The sequence below is a fragment of the Meleagris gallopavo genome, chromosome 4 (assembly GCF_905368555.1).
Source record: "Meleagris gallopavo chromosome 4, MGAL_WU_HG_1.1, whole genome shotgun sequence".
NCBI lineage: Eukaryota > Metazoa > Chordata > Aves > Galliformes > Phasianidae > Meleagris > Meleagris gallopavo.
Window position 1 is genome coordinate 45,006,444 of NC_139407.1, and position 27,476 is coordinate 45,033,919.

The window sequence follows — 27,476 nt, forward strand, 5'->3', positions numbered from 1 at the left end:
GGATCTCTGGGAAAAATCATCAGAGAAATGTGGCTTCTTCCACTCCTTTATCTTTCTGAAAGCAACAGGACTATCGTTTCAAATGGAATTACGCTCATCCCCAGCCCAGCAAAACAGCCAGAATTGCACAATGTGGAAAATAAAATCGCTGCTTCATTAACTGAAGTCATCAGTGGACACGTGCGGGGGAAGGCAGCACAGAGCAGCACATGTATGCACACACAGGCACAGCTCTGAGTACAGCGTGTTGCTCCATCCCTGTTATCATCCACCTGCCTGTGCATATCTCCGTCCATGCACGTCTGTTTATTTCCAACAGGGGCATCATGTGCATGGACAAAACGTTAGCCTATGTTTGCTTCCCTTGTCTGGTCGATAATTTTACCTAAAAGTGCATTATAGTGGGGGGTTGGGTCGGAGTTGTTTGGGGACAAATCCAGCCTCCGCTAGGAGTAGGGCGGGGCGCGGGGAGGGGCTTGGGTCAGCTGGGCGGGGCGTAGCGGCGGGTCCCGCCCCAGGAACAAGAGGGCGGTGCTGCCCTCGGGATCCCGCATCCCTCGTTCGGTACGGTGCGGCTCGGCTCGGCTCGGCTTCTCGCTCCGGGATGGAGCTGGGGCCGCTGCGGGTGCTGACGGTGCTGCTGTGCCTGACTCCCGGTAAGCCGTCGCGGAGCCGTCGGGGAGGGCTGTGCTCGGGTCCGACTGCGGCACCGGCGCGGTCCCGGTGAGCGGGTGGCGGTCCCCACTTTCCTGAGGGCTGTCGGGGCGGGCAGAGCGGCTCGGTGCGGCATCACCTCGTGCTCGCTGGGATCCTACTGCTTCCCAGAGCTGAGCAGAGCTTGGCTGAAGGAAAGCTGTCATCAGTCAGCCCGTGAGGATGCCGGTGGCTGCAGCACGGGATCCCCCGGGGTTCCCTGGGAAATAGCGGGATAAAAGGGGGAAAGCTCCAATCCGGCCTCGCTGTCCCGTTACTCGCCCCGTCTAACTGCGCTGTGCCGGCCGGGCTTGGTGCTCGCCGTGATGCGGAGCTGTTCGCGGCACGACGGAGTGCTTGTCCGATGGGAAGGCTCTGCCCATGCCTTTCACTTGCCTAAGAGCAGCGCTGGCACCGGCATGTGGCCCTCAGACAAGCGGCCCAGGGCGAGCTGGTAGCAGCGGGTTTGTGTCACATTGCTTGGGAAGAAAGGGGAAAGCAGTATAAAGGAAAGTGATGCTGAGCTCCTGGGATCTAAGATTTGTGCCAAAATGTGTAAAGTAGTTTCTTCACATAATTCATTGATCAACAGTATCAAAGAGTATGAGTATTCGGTTTATTATGAGAGAAGCTTGTAATCCCTTTCCCCAGGGAGTGAGATCATCAGATGTAGGTTCACTTTATTTCAATGTTCCACATCCTCTTGTTAGACCTTGAAGTTGGCAGCACAAGGAAACAGGAACTCCACCCTGGCCGGCTGAATTGTCGTGCTCTGCAGCCAGCTCCTGACCATCTGCCTGGCTTTCCTGTTATGACAGAGTTTTTGACCTTTCTGTGATGTGTGAAAAGTCATTATTTACCTTTCACTGTTAAGTAGACGATGTGAAGGTATCTGCTTAAAGCACACTGCATATTCTTTCCTACAATGCTGTTCTGGTCGAGTAGCATTTCCTTTTGCTATCGTATTCGTCTGAGGGCTTTTTTTTATATCAGTTTTTGCAGGTTTGTTTATTTCTATGGATCAGCCAACCCTTAGCATCCAAAAAAGTGTCCTCACCATAACCACAAATGATACTCTGAACATTACTTGCAGGTAAGGGCCAATCTGTACATTCATTTTGATAGGGGTGATTTATGCAGTGAGTTTCTGGACAGTGCTTCAGGTGGTTCTGTCTCTCTCCCAGTAGTGCTTGTTTCCCCCCTTTCCTTTGCACCCCTCATCTGATTTTTCCCTGTGGTTCTGTCTCTCTCGCAATAGTGCTTGTTTCCCCCCTTTCCTTTGCACCCCTCATCTGATTTTTCCCTGGCAAAGCAGGCGTAGGATGGTGTGGGAGGGAGCTGGGTGCTGTGTGACAGATTCGGTGCAACTTTGTTCTCAAGTAGCTTCCTTTAGGATACGAGTAACAGGTCAATTTATGTGAATTTATCCTGATGCTTCATAAGGTGGGATGAAAGCAGTTCTCTAGGGAACCTGCAGAGATTAGCACTTACCCCTTTTGAATGCTTGCCTTCCAGTGGTCAGAGAGCTGTGTATTGGTCCTGGCCCAATAACCAGAGCAGTGCTGAGAAGCGCCTTGCTGTGACGGGCTGCAGTGATGGCCCTTTCTGCAAGACCCTCACCCTCCTCAGAGTCATAGGCAATGACACTGGGGACTACAGGTGCCTTTATGGAGACAGCCAGGCAGCTACAACCATTTATGTCTACGTTCAAGGTAAGTTCTCACGTGGCTTGTTTTATAAGCTCGGGAACTTTCGTTTTTTGACTGATTCCAAAAAGGGTGCTGCCATTGGGGGAGCCAGTGTAGCATATCACTGCTTTCAACTGATATTTCCTGTAATACTTATGCAAGAAAAATCACACTGGGGTAAATCAGATTTGTGTCGGCACGCAGACTGTGGTGGCAGGAAGCTGTTCTCCAAAGTGTGTACTGCTGCCGATAAATGCTTTGAGAATAATGATACTATCAACCTGGAGGGCTGTCAAAACATGTCCTTCCTTTTTAGTCTCATCGCTTAAATGTTTAAGCAAGTAGAAAAGAGCAAAACTGACTTGAGAAGAAATAAATAGGGAAAGATAATTTTAAAAATAGTTTCCTTGGTAATCACACGACTAATCATATCCACTTACCAACTGAATATTCTTCTAGATTACCGATCTCCATTTGTGACTTCAGTTGGTGATCAGCTTGGCATTGTGTACATCACTAAGAATAAAACTGTGGTAGTACCATGCCTTGGAACTGTGTCAAATCTCAATGTATCTCTACATGCGGTAAGGAAAAAGCTTGTTGTTATTTTAAGAGTTAATTAGAATCACTGTGATGTAAATATTTTGCCTCAGATATAAATGTGTTTCTTGAAAACATCTTTCCCTTGTTGGGAACTTTGCAGCCTGTGGTGAGTGCTGTGACTGTGTGTCACCATGGTCCTGTGCTTTGGAAGTGTGGGGTGATTGCCCACAAAGGGAGAAGTGCCTGAGCTGAGATGCTAAAACTGGCTTCCGGCTGATACGGAAGACGTTGCACTTGAAAATCCAAAGTTGTTTGCTTTTGAAACCTGACAATGCATTTTGTCACTATTTCAAACAGAAATATCCAGAAAAGGTATTTGTTCCTGATGGTAAATCAATTTCGTGGGATAATAAAAAAGGCTTCACTATACCCAGTCATCTAATCAACTATGCAGGCATGGTCTTCTGCGAAGCTAAAATAGATAATGAAAGCTACCAGTCCGTGATATACATAGTCGCAGTTGTAGGTAAGCCCAAGTTTTTTCTGTATAGCTGATGTTATTTTGCTTCTACAGCATGCTGACACAATTACATTTGATTGGGCCTTAGGTTACTCTATACTGACAATGTAGCTAATGCAAAATGGATGTTGTGATAAGCATTACTTTTCTGTTAAATACAATGTATTCTGTTTTTTCTAGTTGATCACTGGGTTAAGGGCTTCTATTTTTAGTTTAATATAGATGCCAGGCATTTTTCTTCCCAACAATGCAAGCCTTTCTTCCCCAAATCACTCCCTTCTGTACTTAATTTGCTTATCTAGGATCCAAGTCATTGTTGAAGGGAACTAGAGGCAGGCACCTATCAGTAGAAGATGGAAAGAAATTGCTCTGAGATGTACTGAGGGAATGGGTGATCAGAAGGTCATATGAGGAGTTGGGTTGTCTTATCTCACTTCAGACTGACTCTGAAGGGAATTTGTGCTCTCTTGGTATATGCTGTCAGTTGTTCAGCAAAGCCCAGAAATGCTATAGTGCTGTGTTGGGCAGCAGGATTTGTCCTTGTGCTGTTACAATGTGATGGCTGCTCATTGAATTTCTCCTCTCCTCATTTGGAGCTGTTCCCTTTCTGTGCTGAGATGCAGGACGTATGTGCTCAGATTCAATGCTGTGTTTGTGGGGGCTGTCTGGCTTCTAGCCACTTGGGGGTGAGCGGACCTCATTTGCCACTCCCTGGAAAAGACCATGTAGGTCACCATCTCCTGCCTGCACCCAACACCCGGGAGGATCTGAACAAGCATATACATCCTGTTGTGACACTGTCTTACATGGCTCTCGCGTCACACGTGGGAAATGCTTGAGACTAGCAGATCCCTTCCCGCCAGGCTCCTTTGCACGCTAGTCATCATGCTATGCTGCTGGAGCATTGAGATGCCTCTTTGTAGCAGTGGGTTTAGTGGGAGTTTTCATGAATTCAGCTGGGAAAGTTGGTACCGAGTGCTATAACACAATGTGTGCCTTTTTCTTCCTCCAGGTTATCGGATTTATGATCTAACAATGAACCCACACTACCAAGTTGAGCTGGCAGTAGGAGAAAAACTAGTTCTCAATTGTACTGTAAGGACAGAGCTGAACGTGGGAATTGATTTTAAGTGGGACTACCCTTCCATCAAGGTAAAATCATATTATCTGAAAGGTGCAGCAGAATTTGGTTTTGTTACAGTGTTACTCTGCATTTAGGAATGTTCACAAGACAGCTGATAATACAGAAAGAAAATGCTGGCATTTATGGGTGTGAGAAAGAATAAATTAAAATTCCCAAACACTTGTCTCTTCTATTGCAGGAAAAGCGTGCAACCATAAGAGATTTAAAAACCACTGCAGGAGAAATAAAGACATTTGTAAGCACTCTTACCATTGACAGTGTGAACTTAAGTGACAAAGGTCGATACACGTGTGCAGCATCCAGTGGTCGCATGAACATGAAGAACAGCAGTTACTTCATAATCCATGGTACAGCATCTTCCATTTCAGTTCTGTTGGTTGTTCTGGCTTTGGGGTGGGTAACTGGGACACAGGAGGCATCATGGTGACGCACTGAATGATGGAAATGAACCAAGTGAAGCTGCAGCTGCTCTCTTGCACCCATTAGATTGTTCTTGTGTAGTTTTGTACCACAAGCTTATCTAATATATTTTTAAAGAATAATTAATTGTTACTGAAAGCTGTAAAATCCCATAGGAAAATGGATACTTAACTAAGGTAAACCCCTTGTGCTCTTCTGTGATGACCTCAAGGTCCTACAAAGCTAGCTTTGCACAGATGACGTTGTGTAAGAGCTACCTGTTCTCATGCCAAGTGAATGTAAGTGAGGTTCTGATGGCTCTGTAGGACAAGATTCTAAGTTAGCTTAAATGAAGCTAGGCAAAGAAAACTTTTGGCTTCCAAATTACAATGAACTGAATCAAACTGAGTTCTGGTCATACAGATATGATGCAAAGGAAACAACTTTGACTACCTCCATAGGTAAGTATGAGGCCACATTCTTACAGCCTTTTTTTCAAGCCCCTCTTGGGCACAGCCATAGTGACTCCACTGGCTTATTTCTAGGAAAAAAAAATTGCCAGCATGAGAATGGCCCTTTTTTATCACTCAGTCAAACAAAGGACTTTGTATTTCAAAGGAGGCTGGTTTTCCTGTATTCTGTTTTCAGAGGCCATACAAAAATATAAGCATTCAAAATTACTGTGTGGCATAGTGCTTCAAAATACTCTTAACTTTCTCTTAGATTTTTTCTATTTTTCTTGAGGAGCCAAAACCAGATCATTTGTTATTCTGAGCACAGTAGATACCAAACTGATAAAGTCTTAGCCAAGAAGCTTGTTGCTGTTTTAGTCTGAATGCAAATTTAAAGTAGTAAAGCATTTCATAGTATTCTGCAACTGCTAAGTTTCAAGTAGATAAATTCTGCTTCTTCTCAAGTGTGTAACTATGACACTGTAGTTTTAAATACTTTTTTTTCCTAGAATGAGTCCATCAAGCCAGTTTTACACTATATATGTAGAAATACTGAGAAGGCTAAAAAGGGGATGCTAAGCAGCTGAGCACTGCCTGGAATTGCTCCTTTTGCAACATCATAGTGGCTCAATAGACCTCTAGGTCTGAACATTGGCATACTGAGGTCCCTCTGGTCTCTGTTTCTCCAAGCTCCCCAGGAGGGAACTGGGCAGTTCCTCTATGCAAAGGAAAGGACTTGTTTTTTGTGCTTCTTCAGAAGCCAGTTTAGAGATTACTGCGCTTTAACAGTGCCTTCCTGTCACCAGCCTCTGGTCATCTGGAGTTAGATGTTAACCCAAGCGGAGACCACTTACAACTTTTGCCTCTGCAGAAAAACCACTGTATTACTGTATTCTTTATTTATTTATTTATTTACTTATTGCAGAAAGTCCTTTTATTCATCTAGAGAAAATGGAGAATGTGGTTGAGATGAAGTTAGGAGATACAGTCAGTATTCCTGTGAAGTTTAAAGGATATCCTTCTCCAGAGGCAAAATGGTAAGAATCTGGACAAAATGAGTTTGAAAAGCTGAGCTATTGTTGGTTGAGGTAAATCTCTAAAATATTCAGAGCACTGTGTTTTTTCTGTAGGTACAAAAATGGAAAAGTCATGAATGCAAATCATACAGTTAAGCTTGGCTACACATTAGTAATCACTGAAGCAACTGAGAAGGATGCTGGGAATTACACTGTTGTCCTTACGAACCCTACCAACAAGATGCAGAGGAGACATACATTCACCCTGCTTGTGAATGGTAAGTGGTGTGCAGGGATTCCACCCTTCCATGCATAAACATCATGTGTTACTGTTCTTAGGATTAATTTCACATCTGAGCTATGAAGCTTTAAACAGGGGCGGGGGCTTAGATCAGAGCACTTTATGCTTAGCTGGGGTGATGCAAAGCTGGGCTGTCTCTCTTGGGCCCTGCCCTAGGATGTTCTGGTAGAGAAGCTGCAGGCTTCTGTTGTTGTTGTGGTGCTACATGGTGGGTGTGTTTTTGTTTTCTGCATATTATTTCTTTGCCTTTGTGTCCTGTCCTTTTCCTGTCCTCCTTGCTCCCCGGTGCCTCCCCCACTCTGCTCCATCCTGACCCTGGTTTGCCTCGCCCATCCTTCCTGCTCTATGCCAGCTGTCCCTCATCTTCTGCCCTGCCCCACTCAGTCGCCGTCCTCCTCTTCCTCTCCTCTGCTTCCCAGGAAACAGCCTTTCTCCTGTGCTTTGAAAACAGCGGGTCTTGGAAAGGGCAGCGAGGTTAAATTCTGGAGTGTAACAAACATTTAATAGCTGGGGATAGGGGTAAGACCTCAAGGGCTACCTTTTAAACACGAGCGTAGTGAAGGGAGATCTCAATGGAGATATTAAGCATTGCATCTTGAGATCCCGATCTTCAAGGCATTGGGCAGGTTCAACACTTTCCAATGCATATTGTTCCTTGGAGGTGCTCTGCTGTGCACTCAGATGTCCCCAGCTTCCATAGGGACAAAGTGACATGGGGTGTGTGTACACAGTGCCTTTGGGAAGCCTTGACGGAGGTGTAATATCCTGCTCTCTCCTCCAGTGCCCCCCCAGATTGGTGAGAACGCGCTGATGGCCCCTGTTGACTCCTACAAGTATGGCTCAACGCAGGCACTCACCTGCACCGTCTATGCCATCCCACCGCCCGCCGCTGTCCTGTGGTACTGGCAGCTGGAGGAGGAGTGCACCTTCAGCCCCCAGTGAGTGGCAGTGGTGGGGCTGGGTGCTCATCGTGGTGTTGCTTTGTGTCTGGGCTTTGAGGTGAGCTCAGCTGAGCTGGGTTGGTGGTTTGGGGCCTCCCTATACTATACATGCTGGACAGAGAGTGGTGGACACTGAAGGGTTCCGCTCTAGGAACCCTTTTCCTCTCTCTTAAGTCATGGGAGAGCTTCGCCATCAGCAAACCTGAGGCCTCAAAATTACTTCAATTGCCAACAAAGAAGATTGTTGTACTCAGTAGGCAGTCGGCTCTGCTGACTCATGGGCAGGGAGTTGAGAGACAAGGGCCACCTGTGGTGAGGAGCTGGCAATGCTGGCTTGTTACCTTCAAGCCTTCTTCAAGGGCATCTTGACCCATGATGGGTTTCAAATATAGCTATTTTTGTGCCCCCCACCCCTATCAGCTCTCTCACTGGGCTCAGTCCCAAACACAGGAAACTTGCTGTTTATGCTAATTGCAGACCTTTGTGGTTGTTGTTTTTTTCTCCTTATGCTCAAGTGCTGAGTGTGACAGTGCACTTTATCTGTGTGAAAGTGTATCTTAAAGGAAGTGCACTGATTGATGTTAGGGAAAGATAGAGAGAGTGCCTGACTGAGATTCACGCAGCTTCCCTTATCTGGGCCTGCCATAAGCCCAGATTTCCTTTCTAAAAAAAAAAAAAAAAAAAAAAAAAAAAATCTTCTTTCCTGTTGTTGTTTTTAAAGTGATTTCCACAAGTTTCTTCCTTTGGTGCCTGGTTGCTTCCTACACAATGGCTACTGTCCTCAAGAAATTCTTGTAGGGAGTTCAGTGATTTCTATGTCTCTCTGTCTTCCTTTGAACTAAATTAACTTGAATCTTGCATTTATGAATGGAGGTTTGTTCCCAGAATAGCCGCTTCCCTCCAAGCATCCTGATGGAGCTGACACAGGCAGATTAATTAGGGAATTCACCTTTCAGCTTGAGGGCTTCTTATTTTACAAAGCACAAAGGTTTCAAAAGGTTATGGGGTTCAATTTAATAGAAATATTTCAAGAAACATACTTTTTCCCTCCAAAATGTAGGCTGTAGCCAGTGATCCATGTGATCCATGTGCATCTTCATATTACAGAGAAAACAGAAAAACACACTAGGAAAGAGCTAATGTTTCCTGTGGGCTAATACATCTCCTTTCTTCTTGTTTCAGAAAAGTTCGCTTGGGAGCCAGTCCATATGCATGCAGAAAATGGAAGGTGATCTCAGAGAGAAAGGGTGGGAATCAGGTTGAAATCAAACAGCGAGTCGTTACTATTGCTGGGAAAACAAAGGTAAGGAGATTTTTTTTTTTCTGTTGGTTGGGAATGACTAGCCCTATTCAGCAGTCCACATATCAGAAGTATATCACTAGAGATGAGAGTCTTAACCTAGTGTTAAACTGGGGGATCTGGTCTCTTGTCATATAAACTCCTATTGAAGCTAATAGGTAGAGATGGACACTTAAGTCTTTAGACAATCTTCCCAAAGATTCTTCATTGTGAAGCTTGCTTACATTTCATTACTTTTCTTTTAGGGGTATTAATTAGGTGAGTTAATTTTGTCAGTTAATAAGGAAAAGCTAGGAAAAGTGAAGAGCAGAAAAGCAACAGGTACAGTATTTATGGACATGAACACCATAGCCTGCTTTTTGTTGTTTTCTTTTATCTGATCATCATGCACTTATGCATGTGAACATCAGTAAGGGACCGTATAGCCACTGTGCTATGGAGGATGTTTCAGTTTGCATAGCAATTTGCTGAGCTGTTGTGGTGGTCATACGCATGCAGGAACTTTAACAACTGATGTACGAAGTTTCTTGTTTGTTCTCTTGTAGACTGTGAGCACCCTTGTGATTCAAGCAGCAAATGTGTCTGCTTTGTACAGATGTATGGCTACTAACAGAGCTGGATCAAGTGAAAGAGTTATCTCCTTTCACGTGACCAGTAAGTATACCTTTCTGAGGAGTCATGTTAAATTAATGTTATTTTGTATTTCTCACTACTTAGATGTGCTTCTACACTATTATCTGATTCCTGTCTTTCATAAAATCCTTTAATCTTACTGAAGGTTTTCCTAAAGCAGTTTTTAAAGTCACCAACTTCAACCAAGACATTAGTTCTACTGGCATCAGTGGAGTGGCAGTCCCATGAAAGTAATATGAAGTGGGCACCAATATCCAGAGAGTGATTCCTGTTGGCTTTTTGCAGTCTTTCGAAAGAGCTAAAGAGAAATTTGTGTAGTTTCACAAAAGGAGTAATGATGTACTATAAAAGCTAAGCTAAAATTTTCAAAACTGATGGCAAAGAGCTTCTGTCTTCTTGAAAATTTGTTCCCATATTTACGTGAAATAATATTTAAATCCATATCAAAAAAGGAGCTATAAGATAATGCTAAGAATCATCATGGCTTGCCAGAAGTTTCTGTAGGAAGAGGAACTGTATTAATTAGACAAGCCTTTCTTTAATCCATATAAATACATTGCTTTTAGTGAGATTGTGCTCTTTACCTAAGTGATTGATTTTTCAGTGATTTGTTCCTTCATTTAAAGATAGACAAGATGAGGATAATGCTATATCTGTAAAAAGGCTTTGCAAGTTTGTGTTGGCAATGAAATATACAACCTGATAGGAATTTATTTCTTTTTTATTTTTCTTAACGTGCAGGAGGTCTTGAAATTAATCTCCAGCCTCGGAGTCAACTGACAGAGAAGGATAACACGTCCTTACAGTGCACAGCTGATAAATTCACATTTGAGAAGCTATCGTGGTATAAACTCAGTGCTCACACCTCACAGACACCCTTTGGAGGGCTGCCCATGCCTGTTTGCAAGAACCTTGATGCTCTTCAGAAGCTGAATGCAACTATTTCAAATACCAATGGTGAAAATGTCACCTTAGAACTCATCCTCCGTAACATCTCCCTCCAGGACGGAGGTGACTATGTTTGCATTGCTCAGGACAAAAAGGCTAAAACACAGCACTGCCTGGTGAAGCACCTCACTGTTCAAGGTATGGATCTCTTGCTGTGAGCTATGATGAGGGGCTGCAGACGAAAACAACTCCAGGAGCACAAGGTTTTGGTGTCTGCCTGCCTTGTATATGTGCATTCAATTTATTAAGTAGATTTAGGCTATTTGTTGTAAACAAAGGGAATGTTAGTTGGAGATGCTGATATCTGCTGAATGCAGGTCTGGGTCTTATCCAGAAAGGACAGACCACTTCATCTGTATAAGTGAGGAAACACTGGCTATAGCACTGAGCTCTGCAAGGTGATAAGTTTGGCTTTTGCACAAATGATGACATGTATTTAGCTTAATAACTTCTCAGTTTTATTTTTCCCAACACTTTTTTCTCTACAGTTGTAAGTGCCTGTGTGTATTTACGGCATTAGTGCTACTGCATTTTGTCACTGAATCTTGGGTTGGAAGTAGCGTCTATAATTTAAAACTGTCATGAAATAACACTGGAATTCAGGTGCAAGCAATAAAAGCTAGTAATCAATTAGCTTTTCACACAAATAATGATGACTTTGTTTGAGGGCCTAGATGTCTGGTCTCATTAAACAACTGTGGCACTGATTCAGGAAAATACCTACTCATGCTTATTGGCTATCTTGAATGAATGCCTGATGGACAGACAATGTCAGCATTCTCATAATGAGCCAGACACAAAAGTGGGAGGGAAGCAATTTCTCACCTATCCCTCCTTGCGTTGCAGCCCAAATAGTTACAAATTAAATGATCTAAAGCTGCTAAAATTTTTTTAGATACTACGATCGTCTTGCATCATGTGGAAGATTAACTATGATTTTAATTTGAACTCTGCAGCTATTGATTTTATTGAAAAAAATGGAGACTTCATTATTGAGTCAAATGTGTAGAGCATCATCAACAGCTATTTCTACAAAAATAGATGCTTTTTTTAAATTTTCATTGATCTAACCTTGTTTCAATACCAACAGAGCCCATGGCACCCACACTTGTGGGAAATTTGGAAAATCAAACAACAAACATTGGTGAAACGATAGAAGTGTCATGCACAGTAAATGGCATTCCTCCTCCAAACATCACGTGGTTTAAAAATAGTGAAATGCTTTTTGAAGATTCAGGTGAGGAACTTCTCTTTTGTTACGGATTTTCTGTCACTCAAGAGCTTTGATTCCTAGGGTTAACTTTTAATTTTCATCTCAGAAAGCTTCATTTTGCATTGTTATCACAAACCAACATTAAAAACAACCAAATTAAGTATAATCTTTTTTTTTCTAGGTATTGTTTTGAAAGATGGAAACAAAACACTAACAATACGTAGAGTGAGGAAAGAAGATGGTGGGCTGTACACCTGCCTTGCTTGCAATATTCTTGGATGCAAAAAAGCAGAGGCTTTTTTTTCAGTGCAAGGTCAGTATCTGTTTATTTTCAGTTTGTGCATGAACTTGTTATGATGATTGGAATAGGAAAAAGAGTGAAGTCTTTGTGCACTCTATTGTGTCTGCTGTCCCATTTCATTGATAGGAACAGGTAGTGTTTTCGGGTTAGGAAACTCCAGGCTTTGTCCACCAAGCTTTGAAAGTGTTTGTGAGACCCATTTCTCATTTGTATCACTTCTACTGTAGCCCACCAAAATGCAGCTTGCAATAGGAAATAATAAAACCTAACAAGAGGTTAGTCTCCAGTTTGAGTAACTGGAACTATGATGGACTTTGCACCAAGGGTTAGGATTCTGCTAGTAGAAACCTTCAAGTAAAAAACTCATTGTCTTTGATACTAGTATATTTATCAAAAGTAGTTATTGAATAATTCACTAATCTATGTCTTATAAGTTAGGATGATTGTCGTCCTATTACCTTAAGGTAATCAAAGCATTATCCTCTATTTTCATAGCTCTCATTAGGATATTAAGATGTATTAAGGGCAATAACATTTATGTGGGATGTTATTTGCAGATGATGTTAATTTCAGCTGAGTTGGTAAATGTAGCTGGGACATGATTTAAGGGTCTGTAAAAGTTGGAAACCTGTGTATTGCATACTGTTTCTCTTCAAGTATTGTATAGTCAGTTGGGATCATGAGGTGGAGTGTGCTACTGTGTAGGAAAATTAATGTGATGCAATAGGTGACAGGTGAGCTGAATAAAAGAGAGCTACTGCTGTACATAATTAGATATTCAAGTATTGTTATAAGTCCTCATTTTCATGTGTTGCTGTAGAACCACATTTTTTATGACCCAGCTGAAGCATGTCTAGAGACAAGAGAGAGAGTGCTCCCTAGGTCATTCTCAGCACTTTATTTACTTTTTCTTAACAAATAATTTTTCATTTGGGGTATTCTGAAACAACCAATTATTTTTAAACTATGAAATTTCACTTTATATTGGTTGCTAAATATCCAGATTCTGCCCATGGAACAAAGCTGATGCTAAGAAATCGTGTGGTATTTAAAACCACACTGAAATAAGCATAATATTCTAACATTAAACCCAAGCTTTTTGTTTTATTTTGCTTTTGTTTCCATGCTCCATGTTGTGCTTTTAAAATAAACCTTTAGAACAAGAACCTCCATTCTGTAATATAATGAATGAACAAAACCAATACGCTTCCAGCTATCACTTAGATATTCATTTATTTCTTCCCAGGCGCTGAAGAGAAAACAAATCTGGAGCTCATTATCCTTGTTGGCACTGCAGTCATTGCCATGTTCTTCTGGTTGCTTCTTGTAATCATCCTTCGGACCGTTAAGCGGGTAATGAAAAAATTCTTGTACTGTCCTATCAGCACTGGTCTTGCATGACAAATGAAAGCTGACTTGAATCCTTTTGTGTTGTTTCTTTCCTTTGTTCTTAAATCAACAGACACATTTTTTCTCTTCATGCTGTAACATTCTTGCCTGGAACCAAGGGCACAGAAATTTGTTTTTAATTGAACAGGCCTTCATGAGAGAAAATTGACAAAGTTCTTCAGCTGTTTTTGTTTATTAAAAAAAAAAAAAAAAAGTGCAAGTAATTAACGATGATCAAACTCCCAGTGACATCGTGTTGGGGAATGGTAGCCAGGCATTTCTGGGAAACAGCAGAACACTTCAGAGTGAGAAACTGGCACTTTGCACATCTCCACCAAAAAACCAATGCATTTACAACTAATGCCATTTTCCAGGCCAATGGAGGTGACATGAAGACTGGGTACTTGTCAATCATCATGGATCCTGATGAAGTCCCCATAGATGAGCACTGCGAGCGGCTTCCATATGATGCCAGCAAGTGGGAGTTTCCCAGAGACCGACTGAAGCTAGGTGTGTTTTCCCTGCACAGGCCATTATGTGACCCTGCAGCCAGCCCTGCTCCAGGAGCGGCTCCAGGGTGGGTGGTGGGACTGCCCTGATGCATAGCCAGCAGGAGCAGGGAACGCTCCAAAGTCCCTTAGGATATAATACAGCCTCTCCCCACTGTCAGTCCTCTGTTAATTTCTCATATAGAAGTTCAGTTTGACATTTATTCTGTATCTTTTGATCACTGTACCAGGCAAATGAATCAGTCTGTTCTTTTCACTTCAAGGTAAACCTCTCGGGCGTGGAGCTTTTGGCCAAGTCATAGAAGCTGATGCCTTTGGGATTGACAAAACTGCTACCTGCAGAACTGTGGCAGTCAAAATGCTTAAAGGTAAAAAAGATGACTAAGACTTCACCTTGAATACTGAATATATGGATATTGCCAATCCTGTAACCAGCAGGGATAAAAACGAACCAAAAACAATCAAAGCATTCATACCAATAATGTATTAAAATTTATCTTAACAATTGGTGTAAAATACATACCTTTATCAGTAATCGGAGTAACGCAACTGTGGTTTTCTAGCCATTGCTTTTTAGACTTACCCACATTAATAAAATAAACTTGCACCGGCAAGCAATTTTCAGATGTCCATATTTGACTGGGTGGCTTTCTGCAGGCTTCAGACATGTTCCAAAATGGGCAGCAGTTTTGAGAAGCTGGGACAACAAAATAGGATGCAGAGAATCCAGGGGCTGTATCCCCCCCTCTGCTATGATGGAGGTGGATGGGAAAGCAGGCAGGCTTCTGACAGTACAGTGTGAGCAGTTGCACAGTTTCTAACTCTAGTCAGCTGTATGGGCTGGCTGCTAGGGTCAAATGGCAGAGTACAAGTTGTTCAAAAGCTCTGTGGGGAAAAAAGGTATTTGACAATATTGTTTGTGTCTCTGGTCATGCTGCCCTTAGCAAATTTTGTTCAAAAGCACAGCAAAACCAACCTTGTAATCCATTTGGCTAGTTTCCATCAGTGTCCTACAGCAGAGCTGATCCAGGATGCCAGCCAACAAGACTTCTCACTAAATGAGATGGAAAAATAACAGTAGAGAAGATAGAGGAGAGGAGAACCTTTCTGTCTGTGATGCTCCTGACTTGCATTGTTTTATCTCTGCAGAGGGTGCAACCCACAGTGAGCACAGAGCACTTATGTCCGAGCTGAAGATCCTCATTCACATTGGTCATCATCTCAACGTCGTCAATTTACTTGGAGCCTGCACAAAGCCAGGAGGTGAGTAACTTTTCAGTGAGTGGGAAAGTACTAACAAAACGCCTATTTCTGTCATTTCTACTGCCGAGAATGTTGAGTTTCAAAATTAAGGTTAGAAGAAATTACCCTTTTTTTTTTTTTTTTTTAATTCCTGGTAAATGTAGCAGATCCAGAGATGGGATAAAAGCTCAAAGCCTTTTGTAGTTTGCACAGCTCCATCCCTTGTTCATTTTTGCAAAGCCTTCAACACCCCTGTTCTCTCACTTCACTTTTCAGTACCTCGTATCCACTTTCACAGTGGATGCCTTGCATATAACAGGCTCTGGATCTGAGTCTAGTAGGAGATTTCACAAGTTGGTCTTATTCTTTCCACTGGCTACAGTGCAACTGCAAGTAATGGCTTCCCTCCTTGGTTTTGGACAAGGGTGGGTGCATCTGTGTGTGAGTGGGAGGGGAGATTGCGTTTTGAAGTCCAGCTCTGGGTGGATGAACCTATTTGACTTTATAATCTAGGACAGATGTTTCATTTAGCAAATTCAGCACTGAATGCTAATTTGGAAGAAATTCAACGTGGAGTAGGTCGGTAATAATTTTTCAGGAAAGCTGAACTGTTGACTTACCGTGTGATCAGAATTTAATTTGTAAAGTTCTGTGAAAAAGTGCAGTAATTGAAGGAAACATAATACATAAATATTTCTTTCTTTGTTTATCACACAACAAAATTGATATGGGCAGTATTTGGAACTTAGGGTGAAAAATCTGTCATTGTAATAAATGCTTATATGAGCACAAAATACCACATTTTGATTGTAGATTAAAGGATCTATATTTGAAATTGAGTTCCTAATTTAAGTTGTTAGAACTTAAACTACCTAGACAAAAACTAGATGATCATAAATGCCCCTTCCAACCCAAACCATTCTATGATTTTGTGATTATATGATTCTATAACTGATCATTCCAAGTAGTTGCTTTGTATGTTATGCAGGTCCACTCATGGTGATTGTGGAATACTGCAAGTTTGGAAACCTCTCAGCATACCTACGGAGCAAGAGGGGTGAATTTGTCCCATACAAGGTGCAGTATAATGGTCGATTTGGTGTTTTTTCTCCATACACAATTTTTCTGTTTCTTGGGGAGAATGTCATGGCAGTTTCTTGTGGATGCTGGCTATTCAGTGCTTTTCATGCGAATGAGAGATGATAAAGACACCAGAGGTCATCTGGTTTTTCCCCTGGCCCCTGAAATGTTGCTATTTTGTTATTGTTAGCTTAAAATGTGCAAAGGAACTGGGCTTCCAGTATTTCCCTTGGCAGATTGTTCTATGCTTGGCTGTATCTGTCAGGAAGTTTTTTTCTGATTATCAGCCTGAATTTTTTCCTTTCTTAGTTAGGCTCCAGACCACCTTAAATAACTGCACTCCCTGCTTAGTGTATATATCCATCATATCCATAGATATCTTTTAGCGTGCAATCCTTTCCACTTTTCCCTTGCCTCATTGCTGAGCCAGATTACCCATATTGTGTGCTGTTAATCATGTTGTATAAATGATGTATCCCTTGAGTTTTTGCTGAGGTTTTCACCTCCCAAATCATTTGGAAAGGAGAGTTCTCATCACAACACTTTATATTTGCATCCTGCTTTAAAGGAGGGGAAGGACGGAGGTTGGCGTTTTCAAGGTCATTTCTGGACACCTCTGCAAGGAGGTGTGACACAGGATTCATCCGCTCTGAGGGTCAGATGCCAGCTGAACAGCATGGCTGTAGGTGTCCAGTGCTGAAGAGCATGCCTGGGACTCTACATTTTTTCACCAGCAGCCATGAGAAAGGCTGCTCAGTGCTCTGCAGCGCTGATAGACCCGTTCTTCAGCCTTCTTGCAGCTGCTGTGTTTAGATCAGAGCTTCTTTAATCTGTTTGTCAGTTCTCTAGAGAGTTATTTTTCTTCACCCTTGGAGTCATTGTTTACTATTTCATATTGGCAAAGGCAGCTTGCTGCATCCTTTTACGAGGTAAAAAAGATAAATGTCTAAGGGAACTTGAGGAAGGAGGCGAGGTTTTACAAGAGTGATGACCCTTGCTCACTAAAGTGATGGGGATGGGAATCAGCAACAGGAAAATGCAGCACTGCCATGGGAGCAAAGTAACCAAACTGAACCAGACTGAGAGAAAGGAACTGTAGTGCAGGAAGACTGCAGGTCTGGATCATATCCAGGCTAATTTGGTGGTTCTGTAGAAGAAGGTAATAAATCAGATTTTGAGGGCAGCTAGGGTTTTGGCATGGGCGTAGAAGCTTAGTCAAAGGGCCTTTGCAGCAACAGAAATTAATGCAATAGAGATGCTCAACAGTGAGGAGATTCAGCAGCACATATGCTTTGTGGTTTGTGGGGACCAGGGACTTGGTAGGAGACTGTGAAAGCCAGATTTCTGAGACCTGTCAGAATAGGTTTCTTCTAAATAGTGTAGAGGTGGCAGTGAGGGGCAGCTGGGAGGCCATGGGAGCAGGCCATTGTGGTGCTGTGAGGGGATACTCATGACGTGGACTACAGAGAACTTTGTTGCCTCTCCTGGAGAAGCTTCTGATATACTTTCTGTTTCTGATTTCTCCCTCTTTCTCTGTCCTTTCTAGACTAAAAGTGCCAGGTTTCGGCAAGGTAAGGAGAACTACGTTGGAGACATCTCCACAGACCTGAAGCAACGGTTGGACAGCATCACAAGCAGCCAGAGCTCCACAAGCTCCGGGTTTGTGGAAGAGCGATCCCTGAGCGATGTGGAAGAAGAGGATGGTAGGATATGTCTTCTCCTGGTTTAGGAACAGCTCTCATTTGTAGAGGCTGATGAAGGGGCATCAGGGTGTTTTTCAAATATCCCTCAAAGCTGTATACAAAATATTTATTGGATGACCAAACTTGTTGAGCTGTGGATCATTGTAGTTCAACATCTCAGACCCCTCAGCCCATTCCCATTCCAGGATATAAAAGATGCATTTTTAATGCACTGCTTCTGGACATCTCCCTATTTAGTATCCCAGTGTCTTTAGGAAAAATCAGGGGACACAACCTCCAAAGGCAGCATAGAGAGGATGCACCAGAAAGCTAAATGAATTTCCTCAGTGTTTACCCAGAAGTTAAATACCATGAAAAACCATCTGCTTTGCTGCTTATTCACAGAGAAGTTGGTTTGCCTTCCCTATGTGCAGGTGGTCCACCAGGAACAGGAAACTTAAATTTTCCGCTCATTCAAAGCCTCCCTTGGTTATACGTACTCTCTGCAACAGCTTCACATTTATCATGTTCTCCTTTGGTAGCAATAGTGCAGAGTGCTCAGTGCTGCCCAAGTGTTTCAGAGAGCACTGATTTCAGCAAGTAGTGGGATCAGACCACTTAGGAGGGAAGCCATAGCTCAACTGTTTGTGTCTCAACTAATACTGAAAGTCATGTAATGCAAAGTAAAATATCAGTCCTCACTTCACTATGCATTTCTACACCATTTTGGTCCTTTTCAGACATCTCTGGAGTGAACACTAACTTTTGAGCTGAAATGTTGTAGAAGTGTCTAGGCCTAAAGAAGGCTTTGAGATGAGGGTTTTAGCCAGCAGAGTTGTAGTTTGTGGCAGATTTCTTCTAAAAATTTAGAGCTCTGCAAGGAACTTGAAATATTTCTATCAGCAGGATCTAAGTGCTGAAATATCTTCATTGGATACTTAAGTATGTTATTTCTCAGGGTCACTAGAAGATGAGGTTAGATTTCTTCTACCCGAAATTGGCAGTGCTTTTTGCCAAACTTGAGTCTTTCTCCCTGTGGCATATTACTCCCCCATAAGAACTAGGTGGGGCCTTCTCATTGGTTTCCAAAGTCATCTGCTGAAACCATAGCAGGCCTTTCCTGTCCTAGGAGTTTGTGAGTTAGGGTTTTTGGTTGTTTTTCTTTTGTGATTTTTTTCACAAATCTTTCTACTGGTGAGAACTCTGCAAGTAAGCAAGGAAGTCTGGGTAAAACTAATAATCTAAAAGTTAAATTTGCACAGGTCTAGTTTGGTTGTTAGCGTTGATTATACAGCCAAAAAAGAAGGGCTTGATTTGCCCTTTTGATTTCCAGTTTACAGTGACATGAAATTAAGATGAACATTTACCTAAGAAGCAGTCATGGGTAAATTCGGTGACAGAGGACATGCTTGATTGTTTGATTCTTTGCAGCTGGTTCTGAAGACCTTTGCAAGAACCCTTTGACCATGGAGGACCTCATCTGTTATAGCTTCCAGGTGGCGAGAGGAATGGAGTTCTTGGCTTCACGCAAAGTAAGGAACTTCTCAGGAAGAATGGCATGTTATTTATTTGACTGTAGGAAATAGTGCTGTAGGTCTGTAGAAGGAAACAGTGTGTTCATCTTTGAGCTGGCAGTCATCCGCAACATTTTTCTTTTTGCCCTAAGAGATATTCCAATCATAAATATTACGAAGTGAAACAGCCCGTATGTTTATTGACACAAATGTTAGTGACCTTTGTAAGGTTTGTGGGTCACTGATTCATAGAAGAATGATTAAGTAGTTGATGGAAGGAAACTGGCATATGAGAATGACTGAAGGAATTAAGGACAAATCCCTGGAAAACAACACTAAGCTGGAGTAAAAGATCTTGCTCTGAGGAAGTTGCCTGTGACTTGTGCATTAGAATTGGAAGGACAGTGCCAGGAGAGAGGATGCTCATCTATGAAAATTTGTGGATGTCTCTTTGATGAGACTCTTAGCAAACAATACCCTGGGTACCCCCTGCTAGTAGTACCTCAATTGCACTTTAGCCTTATATAAGTCCATCTCTTTGATTTGATCCTAAATACATATAGAACATGTTTCAAAGGATGCAAATGCCAGTAAGAGTGAGGAACTGATTATACTGTTGTAGAAACAAAGTTGCTTAGAAATGAGGAAAGGAAATAAAAGAAGGGAATATAACACTGCTCCAGGTGTGCAGTACAGACATCGGAGCCTTTTCTAAAAAAAGATTTTTATATACTTTTATATATCCTGGTGGGTATGTATATGTAAAATTATGCCTCTCCTCGATCTGTATTTCTAGTCCATTCGAGAAGCAAATCTGCAGCCACTTTCAGAACATAGCTTTTTTTATTTTTAGCTATCGAGGCTTGAATTTTAAAGTCCTTGGGTTGTTGGTTAAGTTCTCATTCTGCATAGGTAAAAGCACAGACTTTTCTTTCTCCAAGCATGTTAGTTTGTGTTGGAATCGAATTGGCATTTTAGAATAGTATGTTTTTCAGAGGGAGAATGGAATATAGAGATTTTAGTGAACTTTAGAAAATCTAAAGATAATCAGATCTGAACCTGCTTTGTGTCAGCTTCTTGGGATAAATAATTAGATAACTTCAAAGGACCTCTTTGCGTAGTGCATAAACAGATGTATGTTTGGACTTGGAAACACAAGTATTCCTGAGCCAAATCAGTTGTGACCATCAAAAAAACACTTTAAATCAGTAACTGCTAATGCTGAGGTTTCTTTTTCTTGAGGGATTTTAAGAATTATCTGCCCTTTGAGGGTAGGAGAGCACATATGTGAAAGAGATCAGCCCCACAGACAGAGCTGTGACAACAGGCAGCGCTTGAAGTTGTTTACTTCTCTTTGCAGTGCATCCACAGGGACCTGGCTGCTCGTAATATCCTCTTGTCAGACAATAACGTGGTCAAAATCTGTGATTTTGGCTTGGCTCGGGACATCTACAAAGACCCAGATTACGTCAGAAAAGGAGATGTAAGTTTCAGACTCTCTATTTGAGAGTGAGTTAATGTGAAGTCAGAACTCAAACCCTTAAATAGGCGTTTAGAAAATCAGTCTTTTACTGAGCTGTGATGTATATATGTTTTTAAATTAAATGTTTTCAGGCTAGGCTACCACTAAAATGGATGGCACCAGAAACCATTTTTGACAGAGTGTATACCATTCAGAGTGATGTGTGGTCATTTGGAGTTCTGCTGTGGGAAATATTTTCATTAGGTGAGTCACTTTAATTTCATTGACCATCTTAAAATCTAAACAACAGTATGTTGAAGAAAATAGTCAAAATGTTCTTGGATTCCCTTCAATATTTTTTACTTCCTGAAGATTTCCTGTTTATTTTCTCCATCAAAGTGAAATACTCAAACTTCTTTAAAATGCAAATGTTAACATGGACTTAAATGCATCTTCTTGCGATTTCAGTATGTGATTATGTGCCTCATTTACTCATTCACTTGCTTCTGCCATTGTAAATATAATTTGTTTGCACATCCAAGTGTACTGAACTACCTTATTAACTCAGGCGACAATGAATTATATATTAGAAAATTAATTCCAGAAATTAAGAATCTAATACATTAAAATTACCATTGCTCTCATTTTAGGTGCATCACCATACCCTGGAGTGAAAATTGATGAGGAATTTTGCAGAAGACTGAAGGAAGGAACAAGAATGAGAGCACCAGACTATACAACACCGGAAATGTAAGAAACCATAATTTCAGCTGCCGGAGTTATGCCATAGTAATAGCCGGTGTTTAAGAAAGTAGTAGGTTCTTGTGTTTTCTTTATGCTGGTATTTCACTGGGCTTGTTCTTCTAGGTACCAAACTATGTTGGATTGCTGGCACGGAGATCCTAAGCAGAGACCAACTTTTTCAGAGCTGGTGGAGCACCTGGGGAATTTACTGCAAGCCAACGTCCGTCAGGTACATGAAATTTTCTGATTACTAAAACTACCAACCAAACCCCATCTGTCTTACTAGCTACCACAAAATGCCATGGATGAGTACTAGCGCTGGGGGAGAATGCATTCTTCCACTTCTCCTAGCCAGCAGCTGGAACAACTGGCAGAGAAGAATGATTGGGTAGAGGGAAAAGATCACTGAAGTCTGTCAAGATGACCAAAATGCACATTGCCTGGCCAGCAAGGGTTTCTCATGTTGCCACTGGTATTGCTACTTTGCTTTTGTATATGTGTCATGTAATAATTTGAAAGAAATGAATGAAAAAAATTAGAGAAGAGTTGTAATCTATTAAAGGACTTCTTATGGGACTATAAATGGATATACAGTGTCAAAGAATGTGTAGTCCCATTTTCTCTTCACATTTAAGAGCGGAAATTTAAGCAAATAAAAGAAAGTTTAAAAAATATTAGCCTACTTATTCGTATCAATTGAAATGCTGAAATATATATGTACATATATAGAAAACTTACTGTTTTTGCAATCTGTATTTCATTCTTTTTTTGTTTACTTCTTATGCATAATTTAGTTCTTATATGCTGTAGTCTGACCTCATCCTCAATTTAAGGTGTTTGTTTTTTTTTTTCAGATTCATGCACTTCATGTTATTGGGATTCAAAAATCACTAAAAATTATGTTTTTTATTTCAAAGACATCAGGAAACAATTCTATTTAAATGTATTTTATAGTACATCGTATAAACTTCTCATTTTTTTAATCAGAAACAACTCGGCAGTAGATCTTTACATTTCCTTTTTTTTGTGTGTGTATCTGCTCCTACAGAGGCAATATAATTCTCACAATTCAATAAAACAGCCCACATATCTCTCCTAGACTGATGCATTCTCCATGTATGTGTGTGAAACTGTGTTTCTCTATAGCATTTTTCATTTTTGTATTTTTTTCACTGCATTCTACAGGATGGTAAAGACTACGTTGTCCTTCCTTTGTCAGTATCACTGAATATGGAAGAGGATTCGGGCCTCTCTCTCCCAACTTCACCTGCTTCCTGTAAGGAGGAAGAGGAAGTCTGTGATCCTAAATTCCATTATGACAACACAGCAGGAATTAGGTATTTTATATGATCGACATCCTACTGGGCCTTGGGGCAGTTTTTGTTCATGCTGGGGGCAGGGAAAATGAAAGGAAGAGACTTCAGCTGCTCTGGTCCATATTTAACCTCCTCTATAGGGATATAAATGAATCTGTAGAGTTTCAGGAGGCAAAAACTAGTTTCTTACTTCCCCCAAATGCAAATGGTAGCCTTTAGATTTCATTCTCATTCTCATTCAAAAAAAAAAAAAAAAAAAAAAAAAAAAAAAAAAAAAAAGGCAAGAGTATTGAAGAGTATTATTAGTTTTTAAGAAATAGAACAGAGTTGTACTGACCCAAATCAGGTGTGCTCAAGCTCTGGTATTGCAGCACCCTCAAATACGAACAGTAATAGATCTATCATTAAGACTTGTTGGACTGGATGATCTTTTCCAACCTTAGCTGGAATCTTGCCTGGCATTTCTCCTCCTGAATTGGAATGTTGGTAAATAGCTCATGAACTGATAGCTAAGGGGAACGTGAGGCAAACAGTGTTGTCACTGGGATTTGTCCACTGCTTATGTCTGTTGTGCTGCAGGAGCATACACGGTAGACCTGTAGAGATAGTTGTTGGGTGTCATAGCAGGGGTGAGTCCCCCAGTAATGAATTTATAGTAATGCACTTAAGTGAAGGCTTATGCTGGATCTTGTGAGAACTTTGGGCATGGGGCCTTTGTGGAGGTTTCATTCCATAGTATGTAAGGGAGAATGTCATTTTCTCATCAAATGCTGCTTAAGAGCAAATGGAGCAGTTTAGATTCTGAGTGTCCTGGGGTACTTGCTGCAGTGTAGGAGGAAGGAGGAGGGCAGGAGATGGATCCAACCATCAGCAGAAAGAAGGACTCTGCTGGCAGGCTTCATGTGGTTTCCTCAAGGTGCCGTCTGAACCCCTCTCCCTCACTGTTTGTGTTACACACATCAAAGATAGACAGGATTCCCAGTAATTTGGGGTACTGCAGGATCACATTTCTTTGTGGTGCTGGAAAAGACTAGGTAGTCACAGTGCATTTCATACTTCAGCTGAACTGATGGTCCTAGAGCTATTTAACTGAGACAACATTCATTTTATTCCAGATTCACTTAGAGAGAAGGTTGTTGTGTTTGCTTTATTAGTGCCTCTGTGAAACTCCAGTTTTTCTGTTTGTTATTTTTTGGTCTCATATTTTTTATGGATGTCATCCTGACCAGAGGGCTTCTTTTGGAGAAGAGCCTTCAGGAGAGATGCAGCCCTGCCTGTGCCGATCCCCATGGTTTAAGGGCGTCAGTCTGCTGAGTCTGCTGTTGTTGTCTTGGGTCCAGGCAGGGGTCCCAGAAGTTCAACCCAAAGAAAGAGACACATGTCTTTGTTCCAGGCTCCTCTGTTTATTATACTTCTGAGCAAAGCTTGCAGGAAGTGAAGCCCTCCAGCGTAACTGAGGAAAGGAGCTGTTTTCTCAAATCTGTTTCTTAGAATTTGTTCAGAGATCAAGGTTGTCAGGAGTAGAAGGTCAGAAGCTTGTCACTTGTTAGGCAGTTTGTCCTTTTCAATAAATGGATATTTTGAGGTTTGCAAAACATGTTTTGACAAAAAGATTAATTTCTCTGTAGAGAGATAAAAGGATTCTGATATCACTGTGCTGTTTTCAGCCAAGTTGTGGATAGAGGACACAAAGTGATTGTTTTTGTGTTGGTTTTTTTTTCAGTCAGTACCGACAAGGTAGCAAAAGAAAAAGCCGACCTGTGAGTGTGAAAACGTTTGAAGATATCCCATTGGTAACCACTGTAAAAGTTGTTCAGGAGGTGAGACTGTCTGCTCTTTGTATATCTTTTCCTTTTATTGATGTGTGTTTATTTTTTTCTTTTTTTTTTTTTAAGCCCCTTTCCATTTAATGCATTTTTACCACTTTTACAGGAAAACCAGACAGACAGTGGGATGGTTCTTGCATCTGAAGAGCTGAAGACACTGGAAGAGCAAGATAAACAAGTCAAAATACCCTTCAGGTAAGGTCCAGGCTGCAAATACGATTGAATATGATATTTTTCTTGCAGTAATTCAGAGCACTGATATTTTATTAAAATACAAAAACTTTTCTTACTGTTTTTTTTAAAACCACACAAAGAAAAGTTGTTTATTGTACGTCTGGTCATCTGCATTTGGTACCAAGAGAGGGAAGGTAGCACAACATAGAAGGGACTTGTATTTACCATCTGCAAAAGCATCAACCACCCCTTGAAGGAACTGAGCCAGTGCACACAACTGGGATGACAAAGAGCTCTTATTTTTGTTATTCTTTCTTTCTTTCTTCTGAAACCAGCTCTCAAGTTTTCAGGATGTACCTGGATGTATTTTCAGAGCATTGTACAGGGATTTGATTGTGCAGTTCACAGGAAATACAGTGGCATTCATCTGACTTATGCTTTCTGAGAGCTTCTCAGAGGAATTATTTTGTATAAACAAAGGTGTATAGCAGTTATGACTGCACTGTGGCTGTATTGTACAAAACATATCAAAGTTTTATCTCATCTGCAGTTGCAATCCAACTCCCTACTATCATAAAATTAAGTATTTTTCATTCATTAGGGTTAGTTAGGACATATAAAAATATCTCTTCTTATAACCAAGCACACATTTGAAGGGCTTAAAGCCAGTTTTGTTGAATTCACTGTTTTGCTTTTATTGTTGCTGTGATGTGAAGCAGTTGCCCACAGGAGTCACCCACCTGTCCTCCAGAAGACAAATCTGTTTCTCTCTGACTTGACCTATCTGGTATTTTTGCAGCACACTAGCGCCCAGCAAGAGCAATGAGTCTGTCATGTCCGAGGCTTCCAACCAGACAAGTGGCTACCAGTCGGGGTACCACTCAGACGACATGGACACCATGGTCTGTTCCAGTGAGGACACTGAACTCTTGTGTGCCCAGGAGGCCTCCCCGGTGCTGCCCCGTGCACATGGCCTGGCATATGACAGCCCTGTGCCTCTTGCGTCCCCACCACTCTAGGCCGAAACTGGTGGCTCCAGATCCCCTGGGATGTGCCTTCCTTGCCTTGGCTGATGGTATTCACATTTGGTGTGTACAGAGACTGTGGCCGTGGGCCTAGGGAAAGACATTTATTTTTTCAGGAAGAGGATACAGAAGCATCTTGCAGCCCGAAGGCAGTGCCAGGCTGTGGGGTGCTATCCTCCAGAGACACTTGTGGCTGAGGACACGAAGCTGCGGTCTGTGGGTGCAGTGCCAATTCTATGGCAGAAGCAGCGTGATGGCCTTTAGGACCTTGGTGACAGGCTGAGCCCAACATGGACAGTGACATGGTGTTCAGCTCAACTGTTTCTAATTGTACGAAATAAAGACACAGCCCTGCTCTTTTGTTTTTCCCGGCTGGACTCCAGGAAGGAAACAGCACAGTGCTGGCTTCTTGTTTCTCAGAGTTATCCCATGCCTGCACCTCCACAAACAAAAAAGGGAACCTCCAGCTCAAGGCTCTGGCACTCACCAATAGCCTAAGGCTAAACATAGGCTGGGCTAAATATAGGTGGGGGAGGTGATCTCTGTCCTTTGTGGAGAAAAATGTTGCTGTACTAAACCTCGTGATCTCCATTTCCTTGGGGAAGATGTACTTGGTGAGATTAATTAGGAGGAGCAGTGTGATGATGGAACATGGGTGCATGGGGCATGTCTACCATGGTGATGTCTCTGCCCACACCCTCCCCAGCACCCTCAGCCCTTGCCAGGCACCTGATCACCTGTGAGCTAGTCAGGAGTGCTGTGGGAAATTCCCCTCTGAACTGTCACTGGGGCAGAGGTAGAGAGGGAGAGTTAATTTACTTTGGGACCATAGACAGCCCTGTGGTCTTGATGGGTTATCCAAAAGGCACTCTGCCTTCTCTTCTCATCCCTCTTCCTCAGGTGTAAGTCACATCTGTCACTGACAAACTCAAAGTTTGTTTGCACCAGCAGAGATTGTGATTTATGTAGTCTGGGGAATTTGTGACTGGTTTCATGGCAGCTCCAATCTTCTCCAAATGGTGAGATTGTAGTTGTCAGACAACTTCTTACTGTGCTCTTGTAGTCCCAGAGCTCTACTCTACTGATAGACACAATGCAGACTGCAAGGTTTTAAAATGTAAAGCTATTTCTACTGAGTTCTTTTTTGTATTTTTATACTGTTGGGTTGTTTTGTTTGTTTGTTCTTACTATAAAGTCAGATGCTGGGAACCATGAATATAAGGCATATACAGTATTTATAGCCTCCTTATGTAGAAATAAATGTAATATATTAAAATATAAATATATATATTATATAATGATATTGTACTATTCACATTTTCTATCAATGTTCTGTAGCCTTATGGGGGTCACAACATTTTTAATAGATAAAACTTTTCATTTTATTATAAGAGATTGGAAACTTAGAGCAGAGGGGGTTA

The 27,476-nt window shown here is 41.7% G+C and overlaps 1 protein-coding gene across 1 annotated transcript; it reads left to right on the plus strand.

Annotated features, from left to right (window-relative positions):
- Positions 1 to 522: 522 nt before the first annotated feature.
- KDR (kinase insert domain receptor) lies at positions 523 to 27,358 on the plus strand. Its single transcript, XM_085223141.1, has 30 exons — positions 523 to 656; positions 1,687 to 1,786; positions 2,209 to 2,405; positions 2,841 to 2,965; positions 3,282 to 3,450; positions 4,457 to 4,596; positions 4,767 to 4,935; positions 6,365 to 6,476; positions 6,570 to 6,733; positions 7,538 to 7,694; positions 8,880 to 9,000; positions 9,543 to 9,651; positions 10,372 to 10,716; positions 11,669 to 11,815; positions 11,973 to 12,104; positions 13,339 to 13,445; positions 13,856 to 13,991; positions 14,254 to 14,358; positions 15,140 to 15,253; positions 16,221 to 16,309; positions 17,859 to 18,015; positions 19,426 to 19,526; positions 20,869 to 20,991; positions 21,123 to 21,234; positions 21,621 to 21,720; positions 21,838 to 21,943; positions 22,900 to 23,051; positions 24,754 to 24,850; positions 24,963 to 25,051; positions 25,830 to 27,358. Exons 1-30 carry the CDS (start codon positions 605 to 607, stop codon positions 26,047 to 26,049), a joined length of 4,047 nt encoding a protein of 1,348 aa, XP_085079267.1. The 5' UTR covers positions 523 to 604; the 3' UTR covers positions 26,050 to 27,358.
- The last annotated feature ends 118 nt before the right edge of the window (positions 27,359 to 27,476 follow it).